Consider the following 15804-nt stretch of genomic DNA (forward strand, 5'->3'; position numbering starts at 1 on the left):
ATTTGCAAGTTACAATAGCAATGCATTCGCTATGCACTTGGTTAAAAATATCGAGAGAATGTAAGGCCCTCTTTCATTTTCCTACATCCTTACCAGAACAATCTCGAATTTATGATATGACTGGTTAACTGAGTGCTAGGAAGTGTGGACTGTTATTTTGATACAGGCAAACTATGGAGTGAGAATATGATTTTCTATGCTGTCCTTCTTGCTGAGCTTCAGCAAGTGGTGGTGGGGTGTTGTTTGTTTGTTTGTTTGGCTGGTTGGTTTTGCTCGCTGTATTATTCCAGCTATTCTTATTTCCTTCTGCTATCTTCAGTCATCCTGGCACGTGAACATATTGTTATTAAACTTGCTCTTTGCACATCTATATTGAATTTGCTCTTTGGAGGCTATTACAGTTGTTTAGGCACAGATATGTATAATCTGATACACTTGTCAAGCCTTGAGATATGCAGCAAAGAATTTTTCTGGAGTGTTAGTAATGCACTAGACAAAGAAGACAAAGAATCTTCAGTACTATTTTTGGAAACCAATCAAATCTTATTTTTGTTTTGATTGCTTATAGGATTTGCTTTATCTACACAAACCACAAGCAGCCTGACTTCATTCACACTTTGTATATATGATTTCCATAAATACTGACGGGAAATTTGACATCTAAACCAATAAAGCATATTAGACTTAAGTCACTATTAGATTTTTTTAAAATAGAGAGACATTTCTTATATGGGCAGGAAATTGCAGTAACACATTTACTGATTTATTACAGTATTGTAGTCTCACATCTCCCAAATGAATTGTCTTAGCTCTTCGCAGTTAATAGAATTTGAGGTTAACCAGGGAGCAGTACATCGCCATCATCACCGAGGATGAGGGACAATACAACAGACAAAGCTCCATTAATTGAGGGCTCTACTTAAACACGTCAACAGCTCCCTTTCTGGAATTCCAGATAAGCTGGTATCACTTCTTTCTGTTTGAAAGACGACTTCCAGAAATAGACTAATCTTGAAAGGAGAAGTAACAAATCCAACATCAACCTTACGCAAATCTCAATTAAACCACTGAGAGTGATTAATTTGACCTCAGTGGGCTCTGGATCTGAGCGAGCCCAATTTCATGTGACATCTCTTGGTTACGACTTTCCTGCAGAGGCCCCCTGCTCATTTACTGGACATATTTTTAGTTTGCCTGAGTGGTAAATGAGATTCAATTTATTTTACAGCTTTTCTCTCTATTATCTGTGCTGAACAGTTATGAACATTTGTATTGATCCACCTTGCTAACTCATTTATAACGCCTCGCTTCCTTTTCCCTTTGTGCTGTAAGTGCGACTGTGAGTTCAGGCCCACACCAGGACCGAGCTTTCCTCCTCTCTGAGAGGACACTTTCACGCTGCCAGCTTCTTGATGATCTTCACTGCGGCAGAGTTTGTTTGAAACAGCCCCGAGCTCTGACAAAATTCACTCTGGCCTGCCGGGCTTCACTGATGCCTGAGCCGACCCACTTTCTGGAAGTGAGAAATCACAGACCTATGCTGACAGCACTTGGTACCTTCCGCTGCCGCGGCACAAAGGGACGCCTGGGCGGGAGAGGCAGGACAAAACTTTGCGGCCCCGGCCCCACGACGTGCCCAACCCCACCGCCGGCACCTACCCTAACAAGCCCCGGGGCCGGCCGCCCCCTGCCCGGCCCGGCCCGGCCCGGCCCCCGCCGCCTCACGGGCCCGGCCCCCAGCCGGGGGCAGGCGGCGCCCCGGAGCCCCCCGCGGCCCCTTCCCTTCCTTTCCCCTTCCCTTCCCTTTCCCCGCCCCTCGCCGCGGGTCCCCTCGTCGGCGGGCGCGATGCGGCGGCGGCCGCTGCTGGCGCTGGGCCTGGCCCTGTGGGCGCTGGGCGCGGCGCACGGCCAGCACCGCGCCGACTACGACCGGGAGGCGCTGCTCGGCGGGCAGGTGGGCGGCGGGCAGGGGGCGGCGGGCGGGGGCCGCGGCCCGCCGGGGTGGCCTCGGCGGCGGCGGCGGCTTCACGGCGGTTCCCTCGCCCGCAGGAGGAGGCGGAGGAGTACGCGCGGCTCAGCCCGGAAGAGCAGCAGCGGCGGCTGCGGGCCATCGTCAGGAGGATCGATGCGGACGGCGACGGGCTGCTCAGCAAGGGTAGGGGCAGGGGGCTGAGGGGTGCAAGGGACGGGAAGGGCGGCGGGGGTCGTGCTCGTGCGATGGGCCCGGCGCTGGGCCTCACGGAAGGCAGCGGGACCCTCTCCGTGGAGAATCGCCGCGAGAAATGTAACCACCATCTTGCACAGCCTGTCAGAAATGCCGGGAGAAAAATAATAATAATAAAAAAGGATATAGAGGATATCTCAGTCCCCAAGGATTCTGTTTTCCGTGACACAAGCAGCGAGGGCCATGGAAAGCAGGCAGGAGGAGCACTACCGCGGACAGCAGAGCTCTTCCCACCCTCCACAGTACCAGTTTTTGCAGCTGTACCTCTTCCTCACACCTCTGAAACCCCCTAGAATCAAGTGCTTTTTGAAATCCTTTTTGCACAACTAGGAGAGCAAGGCAAGGAGGTAAAGAAGGTACCTGCAGCCATAACATTGAATGCACACACTTGAACACCTACTAACATTGAGCCGCACTGTGGGATCATACGTGCTTTCCATCACAATATAGCATCAAATGTTATTTCCCAGACAAAGGTTTTATCAAACCTGTAAATTCAGGCACCATCACAACACTTCCTTCATCTAATTGTCATTGTAAAAATGTCGGTTTGTTCTGCTGGAGTTTAACAAAAAAAACATGTGTCTTGTGAACGTGCACACAGAGCAAACAGAATCCTTGTTCAAACTCCAGAACTGTGATATGTCACTGACATGATATCAAGCATACAGTAAGCTTTCTGGGTGGGAGGAGGAAGTTCAGTTTTAAAGATAAGGTCAACTCTATCTCTTGAATGTCTTCCACTGGATGTGCTGAAACTAATCAGCTGCACACTTAGTTCAGTGTTCCTGTACCTGACTGAGTAGAGGTGAGGTAGTATGTGACTTTGGCAGGGTGGCTAACTTGTAAAATAAACAATGAGCACTTTGCAACATGAAGGCTCTAAGAGAAGAGGTCTAATATTTTAAAGTGCAGAAATTCCCTCTGTACTCAATCCTGACGATACATACTGCATCTGGTTCTTAGCCTAATGGAAACTTGCTTTCCCCTCCCTTCCCAAAGGAAAATCACAGTGGAACGCTTTTTTACACTAAGAAACTTAGAAATTGATGGGAACAGTGATTTTTGGATACAAATTTACATTTAGAATTTTCTATATTCAATTTCATTTTCATAAAGGTCTGAAAAGAAAGGTTAAATGACCCTAGAGTTGGATGGCTTCAGGTTTGAAAAGCCCTGGCCACATAATCATTTCAAGCTGACATAAATGCCAGCAGCCACCAAAAGGGGCAGGCTTGCATTGTTCAGGCCTCAGTAAGCTTGAAATAAGGGTAACCTCTCAGCTGAAAACTAAGAATCTTCCTTATGGGTTAAGTTCCTAGTTGACCTAGTTTGCTGTGCAGCTGCATGAACACTACCTGTAATCATTTCTTCCTAACCACTTCATTTGTGTGTCAGAGGGATGCGTCACCCTTTCTCTGGCAGCACCAAAATACACCAGAGTGAAGTAACCATCTAACTCTAGCCTGAGGGTATCAATAGGGAAACCGTACGGTACGACAGAAGACAAACTAAAAGCTGTAGCTGTGGTCTAATCTCTAACTCGGTTAACTTGAAAAAAAGGCATGGCACAGAGGAAGCAGGCTGTTTAACCAACCTCTTGCCTACGTACTTGTATCTGAATTACAAAGTATATTCCAAACTGAATAGACCTGTGGTATCTTTACAGTTTTTATACTATAGATTATTCTGATTTTTGTTTGTTTTACTTTATTATTTTCACAGATGAGCTGAGCTCCTGGATACAACAGTCCTTTAAACATTATGTTACACAAGAAGCTAAGCAACACTTCCACGACTATGACAAAGATGGTGATGGATTAGTGTCTTGGAAAGAGTACAATTTACAAATGTATGATCGTGTCATTGATTTTGATGAGAACACTGTCCTGGAGGATCAAGAAGAAGAATCATTTCGACAGGTAAAATGTTTCAGCATCAGTTTCTGAAAGCTGCTGGCAATAGGAAACAAAATTTGTTTGCTCTGACAGAACAGGATGGTTAGAGAAGCCATAGCAGCTGGCACATGTTTTAACACTTTCATTTATCTGAGATAGGGGAGTAATTAATGAAAAGTAATGGAGTATTAAACTGGCTGCCAACAAAACACAAAGACAGCATGAAACTGTACCTCCTGAGTACATTTTGCTAGCTGAGTGGAGTATAAGTCTACTGGCAGTCTTATCACAGAGCAGAGCTTCCAGCAAATGTCTTAAAACAAGATGGCAATCTATTAAATTAGGTCCATGGCCTAACCAGTGTCCTGCCTGTAGCTGGGGCCAGTAGCACCGGTGTTGGTCAGCCTTGTACTGTACTCTTTAACCACCCACATTGCACTGCTTTATCCACTTTTCATTCATTTCTGAAGTATGTGGTGTGGGGATCAATATTGCCTGCTTTTAAATTTTTCTGTCCACTAGAGATCCACAGAGAAAGCATAGCAATTCAAATATTTTTAGCAATCCAACCCTGGTACATAAAACTGAATGTATAAACAATCGAAGTTATGGATTAATCTTGTATATGCAATTAAATACTTAAGAATGGAAGGAAGGAGGCAGGAGGGACAGGGAAGGAAGGACACCACAAATCTCCCGTAGTAAAACTTGTTTGTTTTCAAGTTAGACATTTGTAAGTACATGTAAATATTTCCCTAAAAGAGAATAAGTGAGTTCTTAGACTATTCTGGCCTGAGTTTTTTTCTGAGAAGGAGTGCTTTGGTGGCTACTTCTAGTAAAGTAGTAGTCTTGAATATAGCGTTGACAGACGTTAAGCTGGAATAGACAATAAGCAATGAATTTTACACGCTGAAGAAAAATCAAACTGTAAAGCTTTGGAGGTCACTGAATTACATAGCTTTTAAATAAAACGATTTTGAATGGAACTACTAGTCAAAATCTTAACCCCATGTTTGAGATGTTGCCATCATATTATGCTGAGGTAGAACTACTTATTTATAATTTGTGATGATTGCTTGCTTGGTTTTCCTACTTGCTGACTTCTTCAACCTACATTGGCAAAAGCAAAACTAGCAGCATTGCACCAGCATCATGTGTCAGCTGTCTTCAGCCATACTTTTGTAAATTAATGATCCTGCTCTAGTTAAAATGGAAAAGTTGGACTTTGTTACTGATTTAGAATTGACATAAAGTAAACATGAATTTACCAGAGGGTGGCAGTCTTGTTCATCACATCTCAAAACACTGAAAACAAACGTTTCCCCTCAACAGTTCAAGTTTATTTTGCAGCCTAGTACTGTCCCTAGCCAGTCCTTCTGAATTGCCTTCCAGTTTAACTCTTAGCTAAAGTCAGCTTTTCTTTAAACACAATAAATTATTTTGCAGAATAGTTAAGCTCTTATACTTTATTTGTTACACATGGTCTGCGTGAGTCAGATTAGCCTAACTAAACTGAGAAGATTCAATAAATAGGATAGAAGCTAAGAAGTACAACTTCAAGTGCTTATTTTTAAAGTATTTGTGGTCTCTGGTTTGCTGGCTACTGCCTTATCCAGATCAGTCATACTGTTTAGTACAATACACTCAAACACAGGACTCCAAAATTTTCACAGCTCACATCGCATGCATTTTGAGTAGAGATTTGTTATCAGTGGTTTGGGTCGTTATTTTGTCTGAAGAGACTGTACAGAATGAAACCAGGGCAAAGAACAAGGGTTTTGCACATTTAGAATACAGAAGAAGGAAGTGCAAGACATTCAGAAATAGTAACTTGCCTGTTTATTGCGGATATTATCTCTTTTAAGAAGGCATGCTAATATTTATACTTAAAAGAGGTTACAGAAGTGACTTTGATTTGAAATAAGTTCAGATGTAATGGACAACAGTCTTGTATTAAAGGAATCTGCCTCATCCTTCAGCACTTAAAATGGCTTCAGAAAAGTCAGTTTACATATATGATATTTGAAGACTTTCTTGGAACTATGAAGAGCCCTTGATGTAAACGAGATATAGATTCAAAAGGTTAAATGTCCTGAAAATGTAAATGTTAGAATTTGTGATGGCCACTCTAACAGTAATTGTACTCCACTAGGTTACTTTGGGAATTGGTGACTTATAGAAGTGGAAGCATGTATAAAGACAAGACTTCCTGGTCTTTTCATCATCTCCCTTTCATGTTTTTGAAGCCTTGGCTGAGAGTGTTTCAAATGTTCCTAACTGAAATGAAGGAAATTTTTATGGGATTCTTAGAAAAAAAACCTCCTTCCATTAAAAGTGCTATTCCCATTGCTCTGGATGAGCTCTTCTTAGTGAAAATAAAACATCAGTATAATACAAGAAAGTAATGTGGAACAATTAATGTTCTAATGAGTTTACAGCCAACTACTGTAATGTTTTTCCTTTTCATTAAGCACTCTAACTAAATCTATTTTCTAAGCTTCATTTAAAGGAGAAAAAGCGTTTTGAAAAAGCTAACAGGGATGATGTTCCTGATCTAAATGTGGATGAATTCATTGCTTTTGAACATCCTGAAGAAGTGGAGTATATGACGGTAAGATTTAGGAGGAGGTCTTTATCAGCTCTGTGTATATAGAGGCAACATCTTTTTAATGTCCCAGTGCTACAGGAAGTGTGCTTTTGAGCAGCTATGTATATTGCTTTTCCAGACCAAATAAAAAATCAGATGGTGTGTTGTGAATTCAGTGCTGGAGTTCAGAAGATGGAGCAGGAGTGCAGTGCTTTTCTTGAAAATTTATTTCAAGAACTATTATGTGTCAAGAAGTGGTATTACACAACTATCTTAAACCTTTGGGATTACGCTGACATAAATATCTCTAAAATTCTGTTAGGTTGGAAACACATCAGTAAGATTTCAGCTTGAGAAAGTTGCAAGCCTAGTTCAGAGTTCAATTCTAGTTAGAGGGATTCACAATGAAGATGTCTTGATGCAGGAAAAAGGTCAAGTGCCAGTTAGCTTCACCTTACTTAAAGGGCCACAAGGGTCACTTTTCTGGCCAAAAAAAAAAAAAATCAAAACTTTCTGAAACTTTGACTTTTCAGTGCTTGGAGTTTGGGGGATTATTATTCAAGCCAGGACCACTTTGGCATTGGTGATGCGTTTCATCACTGCTGTGACTGTTGGTGTCATTCCAGCTCAATACCCACAGCTGACCCCAGTTAAAAGTACACTGCTGCTTTTCTGCAACAGAGCCTTCAGGTTTGGTTCTCTGATGCTGCAGAGCTAACTGCCAGCAGGAGCTCAGTGCAAACATAGCCTCTGTTTGTGTTGACATAATGCTTAATTATGAACAAACAAGAACAACTACAAGAACAGGCATGCTGGTCTCACTGGGAAATAAAGGACCAAGACACAAAACAATTTTTCCAACAACTTCAAAAAGTTACAAAATGCAAAGAAATTAGTACATCAAAAAAATAAATAGGATTATAGTTTTGTGCAAATTCATGTGCTCATATAGTTTTGAATTTTGTTTAAGGATTCCAACTCTACGTACACCCTACAGATTTGATTTTCATAAAACCTGACATCCTAAACTCTAAGAATGGATCCATTCTGTGGCACAGGAACCAGTTACTGCACTAGTTCACGTAAAACAGAGAAGCAGATTCGAAATGACATCTCATTAGTTTAAAGGACACATTATTTTTCTAAAATGATTTATTTCTGTTTCTCTTGATTGCAAGACTGATAAATTGATATTTTGCCTTTTGTTTGTGTGTATGCAAAAGGACTTTGTCATTCAGGAAGCTTTAGAAGAGCATGATAAAGACGGTGATGGATTTGTTAACCTGGAAGAATTCCTTGGTGATTACAGAAGAGACCCAAGTAAGGAAAGGGTTGGGGGGCAGGAACTGAACAAAAGCTTTTGGAATGGGATGAATTGTATGCACCTTTGTTTTCAGCTTTTAACACCTCCACCTACAGGTTCCAAGTGACATTATCCTGTCAGTCAGAATAATTCAATTTCCTGGTACTGTGCCTAGTAGGTCATTATTTCAGTCTGCCCTGCGTGTATTTGGCAGTAGTTTGTGTACAGCCTACTGTTCCCTTGTAAATTACTTCTTTTCCCAACCACTGAAGCATAATCCTCATCAGTAGGCATGTAGCTAAAATAAGATACAGTTTTGCTAACTGAACACATCTCGGAAAACAGCCAGCATGAATGTAAGGTTAGCCTTTCCTAGTCTTGATTGGCTTAAAGCAGCTGTCAGCCTTGCTGCAGAAGGACTGAAGCTGTATGTATTTTAAGAGAGGGAGAGGGGAAGTGTAAGGAGTCCCTTCACAGTACCAGGTATCAAAAGCCCATCTGCTTTCACTTTTTTTTTTTTTTCATTCTTGCCCTTCCTTAAGCTTGCTCTATTCCTGTGTTAACAAAAAAAAAAAAAAAAAAAGAGAGAGGGACATTTACCTGGTGTTTATCAATGCTTTTTTGTAGGTAAGTTGTTAATAGATAAATATTTTATACACTGTGCTTGACTTGCTACAAGATAGGGCAAAGAACTCTTCTGGTTCCAAAAAGACCAGTGGCTTGATGCACGTGAAAAGTCTGCTTGGTCGTAAGGAGTGCTAATTCTGAAGCATGGAGGGTTTTTTTATATCTTTTTCCTACTCGAACTTTAAAAAAGCCTTTCCAAGCCAGTCTATCTGAAGTTATTAGAAAGGGATGAAATTATTGTTAGGGTCCTTGCAGTAACAGAAGATAGAACAGCTTTACTATTTCTATTTCTATTCTAACATTTTTATCAAGGATTCAGAATCATCTGGAACTGTAGAAACTTCAGGTTTTCTCCAAATGACCGTATCTTCTGCAGACAGTGTTCCCGCCGCACACCCTAAAATAACTAATAAGCTACACTGTGGGTCTGGTTTCATAACCATCTTGTGGCTTTGGGCAGCAGTGTATTGGTGAATTGTGACGTTAAGGATAACTGAGTTGTAAACTAGGTGTTAGAAAGGAAAGAGAGAGACTTAGTCTTTTTTCTTTTATAATATAAACCTAATTATTTTAAACTGTTACTTGTCTGCCTTTCATATCAAATAATTTCGACTTCCATAAGGTTTAGGAAGTCTTAAAATCTGTTAATACTTGTTCACAGTGTTTATCAGTGGTGAACGATCAGTGTTAACTGCCTCTTAATTTCTTGAAGAGTTAGAGACAAGTTTAAAAGCTGGTTAGGTTTCAGGGTGCAAAATCAGGATATAGGGTAAATATAGAACAGGAATACAAATAAATACAAGCAGTAAATGGGACTGCTTTGGATATATTCCAGCTATTTTTTAAAAAATTACAAAAAAATAAAGACCATTTTGAGAGCTTACAGTACTGTTCAGAGTCTGTTGAGCCTGCACTAGGTAAGAACTTTGTCCTCTCTGTTAGCTGTCACAAATGACCTCCCTGGCTGCTAAAGCACAGGAACAGACAGTAGAATGTTATTAAAATCTTGGTATCGTCTTACAAGTTTCATAATTGTATACACTGCACAACAATAGTTCTCTACCTACTTTTAGGACACCTGTTGATTTAAAGCTTTTCCCTACTTTCCTGCATCTGTTAAGTGCTGAGATGACCAATGATTGAGAACTACAGTATCGCTCATGTTGCTATAATGGGATACTATTAACATGCTATCTGCAATGTTACTGCTATACAATGGCTATATAATGGGAGAGAATAATCTTAACCCAGTCAAAGTAAATAATGTCAAATATCTCCATCATCCACTTGAACTTTTTCCTATTGGTATGTCAGATGTCCCAATAAGTAGGAAACCATCCATTTGGCAGCACATTTTATACGTAGTATGATTTCTCCCCCATTGATTTGGTTAACTTTGGTTAACATTAAATAAATAGCTCAGTTGATGGTAACACATGACTTTCATGTCCCCTTAGTTCAACTGTAAATGTAGTCTTAACATTATCTTAGCTTTAAGTTCTGTTTTAATCTATACAAATATTTTTTTAATGTTTTTTAATATCCTGGGACTGGTCTGTAAGGTCTCTCTTTGTTTAGTGAAATCACTTTTATGTTATGAGACTAAATTGCATTAATTTGATTACAAGAAAAGGTGAATGCGTCGGTTTTAAACGTGACAAATGTTTCTCACTAGCTGCAAGGGAAGATCCAGAATGGATACTTGTTGAGAAGGATCGATTTGTGAATGACTATGACAAGGATAACGATGGGAAACTCAGCCCTCAAGAGCTGTTGTCTTGGATAGTACCTAATAATCAGGGTATTGCACAAGAGGAGGTATGTGTTTTGACTGGTTTAATAATTGCTGTTTAGATTTTATTTAATGCAGCAGAATTCTGGAGGTATCACAACAAAATGATAGATAAATTCAGATTTACCATATCTTAGTAGTTGAGAAAGAATGCTTAGTAGATGTTTGCATATCTTTTTTAGCCCTTTTTTCCAATTTGACAAAGAATGCAGTTCCCAGTCTGGATAAGGCAAATTTGATGTTCTTGTTGATTGTATGAATGTTTATTAATTAACAAGGTGCTATCCTACATGGTGTATCTGGTTTGATTTAAGAGCACAGTCATTTTAAAGTTATAGTAGGTAAAGCTAATGAGATATTCAAATAAAAGAAGCTGCTATATACAACACAGTTAGGAAAACAGAAATGGATCATTCTTCTTTTAACTGGTTAAATTGCCATAATTTATATAAAATTTGTATAAAAACATGTATTTGCATAAGTATAAGAATATAGACGTACTCTATGATTCAAGATGCTGTAAAGCAAACTTTAAAATGAGAGTGATAATTGAAATGGTTTAATCACCAGTAGAATGCCATAATAGGTTTAAGTGGATTCTCATTTTAGTTGTCTATTTTTTGTAGCAGGTAGCAGAAGCACTGAGCATACCAGAACAGTCTATTTTTGTGAACAGACTTTAGAGTTGCTGACGGCAGTAGAGAAGGTTTCTGCCTTTCTGCTAGTAACTTCTTATCTTAATTTGTGCAGATCTCTTTCCTTTGCACTGAAAGGTTTTGGTGTTCAGTATGGCAGACAAACAGGTCCTCCTGTGCCTCCATAATTATTCTTAAAGTCGGGAAACTCTTCAAGATAGATAAGATAGCTCATCTTCTGTGACTGGACATGTCGTTACTGAGCTCCCACCTCGCTGCTATTTCAGCTCTGCTGATTACAGAAAAAGCAGCTTGGTTAGCATGTAGCACTGGCTGCTCACGTACCTAATCTTGTAGGAACCTAAGCTACAAAATTGCTATAGGAGTATTTTTGTAAATGTGCATCTGTAAGCTTTTGTGCAGACTTTTTTTAAACATCTGACTCTTGAGGGTGGTTGGTTCTTATTTCACAGAAAGAATACTGTTCTAACTGACACGAGTTCTGTGTGTTGTTGAGTTTATACATTCCTTGTTTTTTTTTTTTTATCAGTTCTTCACTATTCATTCAAATTTTAGCTTAAAGCAAGGCCATGGTGTACTAATATCTCAGTTCCAAAAGGTTAGGGTTTTTTTAATTTGTTTTTCTAATGTGCTATTTTTTTCTTCAATTAATGCAAGGCTTTAGCAAAGTCCCCTATACTAAAGAGAAGGTGGCATTGACTTGCATTATAAATTGTTATTTATATTACAGTTTAAGTTTGTCATTTAAAAATGGCTTGAGAAATCTGGTAGCTAAATAACATAAAACAACAGAAAAATACTATGCATTCAGTTTCTGGGAACTGATACATGTTTACCAAGATTTTTTTTTAATACTCTGTTAGCTTTTGCCATGCAGAGTGTTTTTGAAATCTGTTTGGCTGATGTTACCACGTGTCATTTTCTTCAGCCCTCTTTGCTGATGTAGTCAGCTTAAATGTAAGTAATATTTCATTCTTAATAAAGCCGCTAAGCAGTCACATTGAGCCAAACCAATCAGAAAAAGGAGAAATGGAAGGACCCTGTAAATCATCGTATTTATAGATATTTTGTAAATAAAAACCAAAACCATGTAAGACTAGGAACTCCGCTATTTCTCAGTAATAACAGCTGCAATAGAGCCGTTGTGCTAGCTTGGTAGCTTTGAGTTGTGTAATTCTCATGAATAACATACAACTAAAGTATTCCACATTTTTTGTTTCACTGCTGAATTTCCCTCCTTCTATAATACATATGCAAGCAAAAAATTGAGAACTGTTGTAACTTGCAGTTTCATTTGACATTGTGTTTGTCTTTTTTTTTTCCAAAAAGCAAGCTTTGGCTTTCAGGAAATGAGGGAAATCTTTAATTGCTATCCAAAGTTGATGTTCCTATGCATGGATGACTTATCTCATCCACTGTTGAAAGTACAAAATCTTTTCCATGGTGGACATCAAGTACTTTCCAGTTACATTTAAACCATGAATTACAGTTATAGAGCTATTTTTGCAAATCATAAATAGATACAGAAATAGCTAGCAGAATAGATGCCTCCAGAGCAGAATAGATACCTCCAGAGCTAAAAGTAACAGCACCTAAAGTTTAAACTGAGAGCTGGAAAAGCATATCTGGTCAGACAGAGGGTTAATATAGAGATAGAGATAACTGTAACTGGTACACACCTATGGAAGAGGATGCTCAACATGAAGACTGCACTGGCTCAAATTGTAGCTGAGGTCATGCACACCAAGGACTGTAGCTGTTGCTCTGTGGCTGAATGTCCAGAACCTGAAAACACACAGTCTGTAGCTGACCTGCTAAGCTTGCATTTTCTGCAGATCGTATGCTAAAGGTATGTATGGCATCAACCAGTGGATTTCAGAGAGTGCTGGTACTTCCAGGAAGATGATCAATCTTTGCTTTTTTAACACTGTCTTCTGCCCTCAGAGTAAAGCAGTGGGTTTGACATTCATTTTTTTGGTTTAGAATTGATGATGAGGTTAGAAATTTGATATTATGACTTTGCCACTGAATAAAAAAGGCAAGGGGAAACAAACTGAAGCAAGAAAGATTCTGTTCTGAATGTTAAATGGCATCTAGCTTGTTACAAATAATGGTGTAGTGGCAGGACTCTGACAATGCCATTCCAAAAATGTATTTATAAATGTTCCTACCTATTAACTGTGCACCTGGTGTTCCATTTATTTTAAAGGCTCTTCACCTTATTGAAGAAATGGATTTGAATGATGATAAAAAGCTTTCTGAAGCAGAAATTCTTAAGAACCAGGATTTGTTTCTTAACAGTGAAGCAACGGATTATGGCAGGCAGCTTCATGATGAACGTTTCTACCACGAAGAACTTTAGATTATTTATTTTGTAATCTGTTTTTCTTCCCTTTCTTTCATTTGGAGCTTTTGTTAAATGCACCCACTTTTCAGCTATGTTGCAAATTTTATGCTGTAATTACAATAGACTAATGTTTGTGTAAATACTTTGCATTCAAAATTAAATTGCCGTCCTGCAGACTTCCTTGGGCCTCTTCTAGCCTGCAAAATTAATCTTAAATACTTACTTCCAAAATTATATAGCAATGGGAAAGAAATTACTTAAGGTATTGTACTGTATTGTGAAGAGTTGTGTGACTGTACTTCAATTAAATGGAGAATTTAAATGATTCTCTGAAAGAATTCAAACCAGAAAATGAGACTGCTATATTTTCTACTCAGTTTAATTAGAGAGGAGAGTAGGGGAAGATAGGGGAAGATGTTTAGAATCAGCATTAACTGTGTTTTATTTAATACATTTGGAGAAACACTTAGCTTAATGCCTCAATTGTTTAAGAGGTTTCTACTTAATTTTAAATGGTTTCTATGTGTTTTACTGTATTATAATAAAAACCTACTATTTTTACATCTACAGAAAACAATTGTTTTTATGTACAATTCTACAGCATTGGCAATACAATGGTATTGTACATTGTCAAGACCCTCCTCATTTGTTGGATTAAAACTTAAAATATTGTGTCTTTGTTTTATACATTTATTACATACTGTGGATCACCCGTAGCAACTCCTTGAAATGTGAACAATTTGCAGTAGCATATTTATTTGGGAATCACTCCTTTTGAATGCAGATCAGAATACCAAGGGCAACTCACATACACTGTGTGAAGGGAACAGTATATATTCTTTGGCAACATTCTTAGGTTTTATATGCTAAGGACAGCTCATCGGATCTAGATGTTAAAAAGGATTAAAAAAAAAGTAATGTATGCATTTAGCATTTTCTGGACGTGTTTGCAAAAGCAATGTTGTTTTTTTCTTAAATTTGGGATTATGGAACTCTAAAGCATCAAGACATCGCATAACAGTTGTAGTAATAACCTCTAAAAGTTAACTTCAGTTGAAAGCTCCACAAGTACCATTCATAAAAGTAAGTAATGTCCTGTTAAGTGATTAATTGAAATAACCAGGAAGGTTAATGGCATGACAGATTCTGTTTAGGAAAGTACATATATTCACTTCTCATCTAGAAAGTCAAAGCCTCACAGAATAGGTTGTGTAAAATATGTTAGTTTTTTTTTTTTTTTAAATTCCCGGGTAACTGACTCCTGTAATGTTTTTGCAGTATTGTTCTTGGCTAATGTTTTCCTTCTTCACAACTCTGTTTTTAGTAAAAACAAGTGCTGCCTTTTTTTCCAATAGACCATCTCTTAACTATTCTCAGAATATCCAATCTTCCTTTCAATGTAAGTGTTGAAGTATCACCATTAGAAGGCTAGCAGTTTTGATACAAAGCAAAACTACATCTGATTTTACTGGATTTTTTAGGTATCCTTATTATAGTGATAGAAATTAAAAATGCTTCTTCAATTTTAGCGATTGCTTTTCTACCCATATTTGTTTATTCCTGGAAATGTAAGTACAACTATTGCTATGTTGTTGGTTGGATATGATTAAAAAACAAAACAAAACAAAAAGAAAAAAAACCAGTGTGATTAAATTTAGTGTGTCTAGGAATATTAAAACAATTGTTTTCATCTTTGTTGCTTTGAAATGTACCCAAAGTTGCTTATTTGTTATTATTCTTTTTGGCATTTTTAAACAAGTCTTAACAGAGTCAACTGCATACTCAGCATTAAAAATGGTGTAATCAACTGGAAAATTCAACTCTCGAAGAGAAAAAAAGGATGCCACTGGAAGGATGCCACTATCGTTTGCTCTTTGACTCGGCTTGGAGTCATTTGCGGGATTGCTGTAATTGCAATACTGCATAAACCAAAGGTTGTAGCAAGACCAATAGAATACCAAACGCCACAGAATGTACACATCTCAGAGTCTGTGCAAAACATCCAATTTGCTGCTCATTTTAGTCATTCTGTAAGCAAATTGTGTTAGGTAGTATTAGCGCTTAGCTCTCTGCAAGAGAGAAATGGAGCTGCAGCTTTCGTCACTTTGTAGCTCTTAATCTAATTTTATGGGCACAGAAAACCAGTACTTCAAAAGGAAACTGTAATTGTTCATGTAACCGAAATGTGGATTTGGAGAAGTGCTAAGCTCAGTTCCCTAATAATGCTGTATTCTGTTGAATGTTTCAGTAATTCCTGGAGTAAATTAACGTAGACTTCTATTTTGATTTCTGATAATGGGTTTGAAATTGGACTTGTTTTACTTTAAAAGCCTAATAGTGCTTGCATGATCTTAGAAAGATTTGTGGCTT

General features: G+C 38.6%; 2 protein-coding genes across 5 annotated transcripts in view; one reads left to right on the forward strand and one right to left on the reverse strand.

Annotated features, from left to right (window-relative positions):
• SCAPER (S-phase cyclin A associated protein in the ER) overlaps window positions 1-15804 on the reverse strand; it is a 230997-nt gene that overhangs the window by 158304 nt on the left and 56889 nt on the right. The gene's annotated exons all lie outside the window — the stretch shown is intronic.
• Window positions 1729-14106, forward strand: RCN2 (reticulocalbin 2). Of its 2 annotated transcripts, none has more exons than XM_035553945.2 (7): window positions 1729-1954; window positions 2050-2155; window positions 3950-4146; window positions 6620-6733; window positions 7933-8029; window positions 10315-10457; window positions 13297-14106. In XM_035553945.2, the coding sequence occupies exons 1-7, from the start codon at window positions 1847-1849 to the stop codon at window positions 13447-13449; spliced, it is 918 nt and encodes a 305-aa protein (XP_035409838.1). In that variant the 5' UTR covers window positions 1729-1846; the 3' UTR covers window positions 13450-14106. The 2 variants fall into 2 exon arrangements, with proteins under 2 accessions (XP_035409838.1, XP_035409839.1); XM_035553946.2 differs by having other exon boundaries at window positions 6632-6733.

This window comes from Cygnus atratus, chromosome 11, assembly GCF_013377495.2.
Source record: "Cygnus atratus isolate AKBS03 ecotype Queensland, Australia chromosome 11, CAtr_DNAZoo_HiC_assembly, whole genome shotgun sequence".
In the NCBI taxonomy this organism is placed as follows: Eukaryota; Metazoa; Chordata; class Aves; order Anseriformes; family Anatidae; genus Cygnus; species Cygnus atratus.

Coding starts and splice junctions, on each gene's coding strand:
- RCN2 (XM_035553945.2), top strand. CDS start 1,847: ATGCGGCGGCGGCCGCTGCTGGCGCTGGGCCTGGCCCTGTGGGCGCTG. Junction 2,156..3,949: donor CGACGGGCTGCTCAGCAAGG/GTAGGGGCAGGG, acceptor TTATTTTCACAG/ATGAGCTGAGCTCCTGGATA. Junction 8,030..10,314: donor TGATTACAGAAGAGACCCAA/GTAAGGAAAGGG, acceptor GTTTCTCACTAG/CTGCAAGGGAAGATCCAGAA.